The 9,754-nt window shown below is 33.9% G+C and overlaps 2 protein-coding genes across 2 annotated transcripts; both read left to right on the forward strand.

The window, feature by feature from the left end:
- Positions 1 to 1,496: 1,496 nt before the first annotated feature.
- On the forward strand, positions 1,497 to 2,756 carry LOC149501714 (uncharacterized). Its single transcript, XM_089731671.1, has one exon. The coding sequence runs from the start codon at positions 1,497 to 1,499 to the stop codon at positions 2,361 to 2,363; it is 867 nt and encodes a 288-aa protein (XP_089587797.1). The 3' UTR covers positions 2,364 to 2,756.
- Positions 2,757 to 6,763: 4,007 nt separating this feature from the next.
- LOC149501715 (uncharacterized) lies at positions 6,764 to 8,952 on the forward strand. The gene has a single exon (XM_089731670.1). The coding sequence runs from the start codon at positions 7,028 to 7,030 to the stop codon at positions 8,483 to 8,485; it is 1,458 nt and encodes a 485-aa protein (XP_089587796.1). The 5' UTR covers positions 6,764 to 7,027; the 3' UTR covers positions 8,486 to 8,952.
- The last annotated feature ends 802 nt before the right edge of the window (positions 8,953 to 9,754 follow it).

The following is a 9,754-nucleotide window of genomic DNA, read 5'->3' on the forward strand; positions in this document are numbered from 1 at the left end:
CTACCCGTGCGGACTCACAAGAGGTCCCACCACAAGTGACTAGTATTCTTCACCAATATTTAAATATTGGCTGTTAACAGCCAATAAAAATCCTTACCAAAACCCCACTTACCGAGTACTTGCGCCAAGCCTCAATTCGCCAATGATGGAGAACAGTTGTTAAGGCAAGGATTCCACATGACCATGACTGCTCTCCCAAGAGCAATCGACTATGATGATGATGACAGGATGATGATGGTAGCTTCTTAGTGCACAGAGCAAACTACGCACAAAAAAATTATTCCACGTGTAGTTTTGTAATGTTTGCAAATAATTAGAATAACAGAGTAACAAATTTTAATGATTCTGAGACTTCGACACAATGTCGTGTCAACACGGTAACCAAACAGTAAGTTATTGAATAATTCTAATTTCTTACACGAGTTTGGACTGTGCAAACAAATGTGGCTCGCCGAAATTCATATTTAAAGAGAACAAATCCGTTTTTTGTGAGTATTCGGGTTGTTAATTTACAAACTGCGTGTTATGTTATGCCCCTCACACTAGTACCTAAGTCATATATCAATTCTCATAAACACATAATGTACTCTAACTCTTAGTTCTTAAGTTCTAAATCATTGTTACTATATAACATACTTATTTCCTCATGTTACTAAATCATATGTATATTGTTTACTTTACATCAGATATTCGTTTGGAATTAGAACATTAGTTAATATTGTATTCCTTTCACATTGGTAAAATTCCGTCATTTACTAATTGTGTCCTTACGGATTCTAAATATGTTTACCAATACGGTTCATAGTCTAAATGACTCATTTACTAATTGTTTAGTAAATACTATTCATGTATAAATTCTCTTTCTCCTTGAAACTTAGAAAGTTCGTCATCAATCTTCAAGCTCATAACATCGTAACTCTGTCCGTGTAACATCAGATTTTTGTAAAGGATAAATAAATTCAGTGTATATTAAAATAAAGTTTTTTTTAAAACTACAAAACCGCTCACCGCGTAACAAATTTGGCGCAGTCGGTAGGATTCCGCATAGAAATATCGCCAAGACGAAGTTTTAACGTGCATCACCGCATCGCGACGGAACTCACATCGCCAAGCAACAGCAGCAGCAGCAACTACGGGACACACATCGCCCAGCAGCAGCCAGCGACCGCAAGACGACGTGAATCAAGCACGGTAGCTGAAGGCTTTTGAAATAACTTCGCCGAACAGACGAGATCCCACATGCAGAATCTAATTTTAATTGTACTGTGGTAAGTGGTTTTTATATGCTCTGAATTCATCCTTAATCCTTAATCTGTTACACAATCCTAAATCTTTGTCCTAAATCATATATATTGAACAAAATCTTAAATCAAATCTTAAATCTTTAATCATCTTAAATCTTAAATTATCATAACTCAAATCAAATTCGCGACTTTTGGTAGATTTTTTTTTCATTATTTCTTAAATCATATATTTTCTTAAATCAAGCCATTCAAATGTTTAGCGCAGAAAACAAAAACATGGCTCTAGAAATTACGATTGCTACACTCTTACAATTAATACCAGAATTCAATACATCATCTCCTAGCCAAGTGTATCGATTTATCAGATCATGCGACTCCGCGTTTAGTTTAGCTTCTGTTCAACAACAGATGGTACTTTTAATATACGCGTTAAATAAAATCACAGGGCCAAGTTCATCAGACGTTCATGCCAAACAGTTTTCAACATGGTCTGACTTAAAATGCTTCCTAATACAAAAGTTTTCTCAAACTAAAACGTTAGGACATCTTATGTTAGAACTACAATCCATGTTCCAACAATCAAAAGAAACTGTTACTGAATATTTTCTTCGCGTGAATCTTTGTCGAAGTAAAATAATCGAAAAACTGTGTATCGAATATAACGATGACACCCTAGAAGGACGTAAAATTACTGCTGAGGAAACAGCTCTCAATGTTTTTATTAACGGCTTAAACTCTGACATAGGCGTAATGCTTAGAACCAGAGATTTCAACAATCTAACTGACGCCGGAAATTTTGCTATACAGGAAGAGAAAATTCGAAATATGAACAGTGCTAGACAAAAACTTTTTAATATAAACCCTAGCACTATTCGATATCAAAATTATGGTCAATCCAGACATATTCGAACTCCACAACCAAACTCTGGCAACCATAATGTTTCAACTCCCTTAAAATCATGTAACTATTGCAAGAAGCCTGGTCATTTAATTCAAGAATGTCGTAAGAGACAATATAATCAAAGAAATAAACATGATCACAACTCAATCAAAATTAATAATTTAAACTCGCAGGCGGCCGAACTCACGGGCAATGCTTCGGAAACCGCGAATATTTAAAGCCCAATATTAGATCTAACGACGTTCTAAATCAATCTAACAAACACAATAAGCAAAAAGCTTTAAACTATAAAAATCAAATTCAGGTCACAGAAAATAATGTTGTTAATTCAGTTCATCGGGAACAAACAGCTATTTTCACCCCTCAGTTCGAGAACAGTAACTCACATAGTTCAGCAGTCTATCGGAGACAACTTTGTGACGTTGCGACTCAAACTGAAGACAGTGACTTCGAGACCTTTGTAAACCCTAAAGCTTTTTCAACTCAAAAATCATCAGAACCTCTTGACAAAATCACAAAATCAAATTCTAAATCGAGTTCTAAACGAAACTCAAAATCAAATTCAAATTCTAAATCAAAATCTAAATCTAACTCTAACTCTAAATCAAAAACTAAATCGAATTCTAAATCAAATCCTAAATCTAACGAAATCGTTAATTTAAATTCTCATTCAAAACCGACTCCTAGCTCAAAGAGTCAAACTAGCATAGAAACTTACAAAATATCATCATTCAATGTACCACCAGAAAATCTACTTTATTGTAAGTTTCACATCGAAGGACAACCAGTAACCCTTCTTATCGACACAGGCGCTGCTATTTCTGTTATTAATAGAAACAAAATAGGTACAGCCCCTCTAGATGAATCGAACATCGTGTCTATTGTGGGAATATCTGGAACTAACTCTACCATTCGTAGTTTTGGTACAGCACAACTGTCCCTCGATAATCTATCAAAATTCAAATTTCACGTTGCTAACTTAAATATCAGTGTAGATGGTATTTTAGGTAACGATTTTATGAACAAATTCAATGCTACCATTTATGTTCAATCTAAGACCATGCGTCTTAAAGACAAAAATTACAAGTTAACAACTCTCGGTGATAAAGATGAGTCACCGTCGGATTGTAAACAAGTTCTAGGAAAGCGATCTGAAACGGTGATCGCTTGTTTTACAAAAGACATATGTAATGGTAACGCGTTCGTCGAAAAACAATCCCTAGACAAAGAGTTGACCATACCGAATGCACTTATCTCAGTTTCCAATGGAAGATTCCTCATAACTTGTGTCAACTCAAGCGACCGTGATAAGACGCTTACATCATTACCATTAGTAGAAACTAAATCGTTATCATTAATTAATAACTCAAATAATGCTAATTCACAAATAAACTTTACAAACTCATTAAATAATGGCGTCCACGATAAACGAGATAAAGTTCGTCAACTCGTGAGAACTGACCATCTAAATAACGAAGAACTAAAATCTCTAGACAAAATTATTTCAAAATTTCCAGATATCTTTTATTTAGAAGACGAGCCTCTGTCTTTTAGTAACAATACAAAACATTCAATTCCTACTACTTCTGATATTCCGATCAATACCAAAACGTATAGGTTTCCTTTCATTCATCAAAAAGAAGTAAAATCTCAAGTTGAAAAAATGCTAGACCAAAAAATTATTCAACCTAGTTCATCTCCATGGAGCAGCCCCATTTGGGTTGTCCCTAAAAAGTCTGACGCTTCTGGTAAACAGAAATGGCGTGTAGTTATAGACTACAGGAAATTAAACGAAATCACTATTGGAGATAGTTACCCTTTGCCAAACATCACCGATATCCTAGACAAGTTAGGTCATTCTATTTATTTTACTACCCTAGATTTAGCATCAGGTTTTCACCAAATTGAACTTGATGAAAAGGATATTCCTAAGACAGCATTCAGTACTCCTTATGGTCACTATGAATTTTTAAGAATGCCCTTTGGACTCAAAAATGCTCCAGCTACTTTCCAACGCGCTATGGATAGCGTTCTGTACGGATTGCAGGGAGAGCGTTGTTTCGTGTACTTAGATGATATAGTCGTTTTTGCTTCTAGTCTTCAGGAACATGAACAAAAACTAACTGAAGTCTTAGAGCGACTCCGTAAATATGGTCTCAAAATTCAACCCGACAAGTGTGAATTTATGCGCAAAGAAGTTGCCTATCTAGGTCACATCATCACAAATCAAGGCGTGAAACCAAATCCAGAAAAGGTTTCAGCAGTTAAAAACTTTCCTATTCCTAAATCGTGTAAAGATATAAAATCATTCTTAGGTCTCGCAGGATACTATCGTAGATTTATACCTAACTTTAGCAAAATCACTAAACCTTTAACGAGCTTACTCAAGAAAGATGTTCCATTTATATGGAGTAAAGATCAGCAGTCGGCATTCGATAAATGCAAAGAAATTTTAACAATGACTCCAATTCTTCAATACCCCGATTTCAACAAAGATTTCGTATTAACTACCGATGCATCGTTACATGCTGTTGGTGCTATCCTCTCACAAGGAGATATTGGCAAAGATTTGCCAATCGCGTATGCCTCACGTACTTTAAATAAAGCCGAGTCTAATTATTCAACTATAGAAAGAGAGTTGCTTGCCATAGTATGGGCAGTTAAACATTTCAGACCTTATCTCTTCGGAAGAAGATTCAAAATTGTTACAGACCACAAACCTCTGACGTGGTTATTTTCAATCAAAGATCCAGGCAGTCGTCTCGTAAGATGGCGTCTCAAGCTCGAAGAATACGAGTACGAGATAGTTTATAAAGCAGGAAAAATTAATACTAATGCAGACGCTCTGTCTCGTCCAGCTATTATGAACTCTAACGTTATAGACTTAAGTGAAGATGATCAAGACGATTATCTACAAATAAATTTTGAATATTACAAATCCTTAGATCGTAGCAATATAAATACTTCTTTTACTAAAATGTCTCCAGATCAATTGTTAGATGTTAAGCACAAAAATATATTTATTCCTATGTCATGTGAACCTCCTTCACAAAATAATCTATTTCATGAAGCTATCAGTTTATGTTCACAAACTGAATCATTTTTAGAAAATCAAAAATCTCTATACGAAGTATATTTGTTAAATTCAAATCATAATCAAAATTTATTCTTTACATGCACTAGACCCAGACACTTCGATCCTTGGGATTCTGAAAGTTATTTTAAATCTCTTCTCTCATGTCTCCAAAAACATGAAATCGATACATTGTACGTTCCAGATCATAAAAATGATAATAAGTGTAAACTAGAAATCAACGAACAATTTTATATATCTTCATACATCGCTGAATCATACAATTGTAAAATTATAATTTGTGAAAATAAAATATGTTATCCTAAGCCCGAAGAAATTCCTAATATTCTAAAAACCTATCACGATGAACCTCTATCAGGACATCGTGGAGTCTCAGAAACAACTAGAAAAATTCGTGATGAATATTTCTGGAAAGGAATGACAAACGACATTAAAGAATACATAGAATCATGCGTCGTTTGCCAACGAAATAAAATTCAACGTAAGTCCTTTAAAGCACCTATGGTCATAACCTCTCAATCTACTGAACCATTTGAGCGTATATCAATGGATTTAGTCTCATACTCAGAAATTAGTGATAATAATAATAAATATGTCATAACGTTGCAAGACGATCTCTCAAGATTTGTTCAAGCATATCCTATTCCCGACAAAGAAGCAGTCACTATTGCTAAACAAATCTTACATTTTTGCCAACACTTCGGTGTTCCAAAGCGTTTTCATTCGGACCAAGGTACCGAATTTACCAATAACGTTCTTAAGCAATTAACAAAATTTCTCGGATGTCATCATACATTCAATACAGCATATCATCCTCAAACAAATGGCGCTCTCGAACGATTCCATGCGACTCTTCGAGATCATATACGCATGTATTGCAATCGTCGTCATAAAAATTGGGATCAAATCATCCCTCTCGCTATTTTATGTCATAATACCTCAGTTAACTCTTCCACGGGTTATACTCCTCATGAACTTTTATTTGGTTTTAAGCCTCGTCCGTTCTACTCGCTAAAACCAATCTCTGATTACACAGCTTGCGATTATTTAAAAGACTTAAACGAACGTTTAAAGGTCTCTAGAGAAATTGCTTTACAAAATCTAGAAATGATGAAAGAAAAAGCGAAAGAACGCTATGACAATCAAATTAAGAATTCTGCAGATTATAAAATAGGTCATAAAGTTATGTTAAAAGTTCCTAATCCTAACAATCTAGATTCTAAATGGGAAGGCCCATACGAAATAGTTCGTGTTGGCTTCAATGAAAATTTCCTAATCAAAAAGGGTGGAAAAACCCAATTAGTTCACTCAAATCGTCTTAGACCTTATTCTAATAACAATAATTCATCCTAAATTCTAATATTTCAAAATTCATAATTTATAATTAAAATTATAATATAATCTACTATATTCCATATTGTATTTTTAAGTTAGAAATATTTCTTTACAGGATAGGCCAATTTACAGCCATCCAAAATACAAATTCTCTTATACAATCCTTACCAAATCCTTATATTAGTTTTATTATTTGTTCGATTTCTAAAATGTTTATATACCTACACATTTACAAAATTTACAAATTTATTCAACATTCTATACAAAATCGTTATAATCGAAAACCGACTTTCGGAATTAAACCTTTACTTAGGCAAAAATTCACGAATCAAACGAGAATTGTTTGATGGCCTTAGCTCTGTTCTGAAATGGTTAATCGGTACACCTGACGCACAGGATGCTGAACATTATAACGAATGCATTAATTCTCTAGAAAAACGAGAATTAGATGTAATGAATCTCATGCAAAAACAACTACAAATCACATCTTCTACAATTAAAAACTTTAATGAATCTATATTCAAAATCACATACGACGAACAAATTATCAATGAAAATATTAATCGTCTAAACGAGTATATTAACACTACAAAGGATACTGTATTCGATATTAAAATAAGTGAAGAAATTTCCACAATTTCCCTGCAAATTCTAGAATTAGTAACTAACTTAGAAAACGATATAAACGATTGTCTAACTAGTATTCTTTTTGCTAAATCAAATACTGTTCACCCATCGATAATTTATCTCAAGCGTCTCTACGAAGAGCTTCTATTGTCAAATCATGTTAGAACAAATAAACGCTTAGTCACATCCCTAACATTAGATAATATTCATACCTTATTAGATTCTTCTACCTTATCAGCTTATGTTTACTCAAATCGCCTCGTATACATCTTAGAATTTCCCTTAGTTACAAACGATAATTTTAAATTATATCATATTTATTCAATCCCTGTACAACATCCTAATTCCTCATATCACTCCACCATCCTACCAGAGCATATATTCTTAGCCACTAATCAAAATCAAGAAAAGTATATTTCTACAAGTTCGTTGGAAAACTGCAACAATTTCGCATCAAGACAACGGTTATGCAAAAATATGGTCGTCTATGAATCTACTTCAAGACCAATATGTGAACTTGAAGTCCTGCTAACAAAATCAAAATCAATTCCTAAATCATGCACTGTCACATCATTTCCTGCGGAAATAGCAACGTTTCAGCAGTTAGAAAGTGATAAATGGCTCTACGTATTAAGCACAGAAACTCAATGTGTACTTCAATGTAATGGTGAAGTGTCGAACCACAAACTCTATGGATCAGGAATCATAACGCTGCCAGCATCTTGCAAGCTCCATACTGGCTACAGCACGCTCACAGCATTTAAATCATCAAATGAAAACATCACATATCCAATCGTAACACCGGATATAACAACTGACGAACGTTTCCAAGAATTAAAAAATGTTGAAATACCACATCTAATTCCAATTCCAATCAATGAGATCCCGTTGGACTCATTACAACAAATCAAGCACCATATTGACAAATATTCAGAGGAAATTAAGAAAATCAAAACACAAAATTTCATGAAGAAACATGAATCAAGTTTTTCATGGATCTATTTCTCGATCGGAATCACAATGCTTACATACATCTTATACAAAGTCTTCAAGAATTTTCCATGTTCATTTGCGACCCGAAGAAGGTCAAATAGCGGATGTATCCAGATTTTCAACAATTGCTTTGATAATTCTTCAAGAAGAAGAAATACACAAATTTCAATTCCAATGACCAACATCGGTCATCCTACATCGTGCATCTCCGAAGACGAAGATGACATCGAAAATCCAGAAAATCCAGAAAATTCTCAAAGTTCGAGCACCAACGCTCAACCTTTGTTTTAAGGGGGGAGGTGTTATGTTATGCCCCTCACACTAGTACCTAAGTCATATATCAATTCTCATAAACACATAATGTACTCTAACTCTTAGTTCTTAAGTTCTAAATCATTGTTACTATATAACATACTTATTTCCTCATGTTACTAAATCATATGTATATTGTTTACTTTACATCAGATATTCGTTTGGAATTAGAACATTAGTTAATATTGTATTCCTTTCACATTGGTAAAATTCCGTCATTTACTAATTGTGTCCTTACGGATTCTAAATATGTTTACCAATACGGTTCATAGTCTAAATGACTCATTTACTAATTGTTTAGTAAATACTATTCATGTATAAATTCTCTTTCTCCTTGAAACTTAGAAAGTTCGTCATCAATCTTCAAGCTCATAACATCGTAACTCTGTCCGTGTAACATCAGATTTTTGTAAAGGATAAATAAATTCAGTGTATATTAAAATAAAGTTTTTTTTAAAACTACAAAACCGCTCACCGCGTAACATGCGTTCTTGTTTCTCGACGATTGGTTGATTTAAATATTTAACGAGGTCCAAAAACGGTTTTCAGCTTGCTTACCCTAGTACCCATGGTGCTCTTGACATTCGGGATCGACGGTAACAACACCATCGGATGGACTGTATGCTCTTTTACGACCAACTAAAAAAAAAGTCAACTTTATATTGATTCATCGTCTTTTTCGTTTTCTTCGAAGTTTGAATAGAGTGATTGCCGTCGCTAATGGACAACAGCAATGTCGAGCAAGCCGCCGACCCCACAACATTACTAAGGTAATTCACGTTATAACATTTATATTTTCTAGACAGCGAATTTAACGACAAGTTTGAAGACAAAACATTTCAAATGCTTAATTCATTATTCGCGTTTATCTATATATTAATACGTGAAGCAAAAACTTTGTATCCCTTTTTACGAAAATTGCGCAGACAGAGGAGTATGAACTTTCCCACACTTATAGAGAATATAGAGAAGGAGTGCAGGAAGGAATGCTAATATTTTTTTAAAATAATGCTTAAAAGATACATTAAATCAATAAAGAAAACATTACACACACTACCATGTAAGTATTTGACGCAAACACACACACACACATATGCATACTATTTGTTTATTGGTTTATTGTCAAACGTTTCTTATTGCATAAAGTCTATAGTCACATTGAGAATAGATTAAATATTGTTTGTCTGTGTTAATATCTGTCTAAAGGATAGTCTTGGTGAAATCTGTGATTATAGAAGTATAATAATA

The sequence above is a fragment of the Bombyx mandarina genome, chromosome 12 (assembly GCF_030267445.1).
Source record: "Bombyx mandarina strain Sakado chromosome 12, ASM3026744v2".
NCBI lineage: Eukaryota > Metazoa > Arthropoda > Insecta > Lepidoptera > Bombycidae > Bombyx > Bombyx mandarina.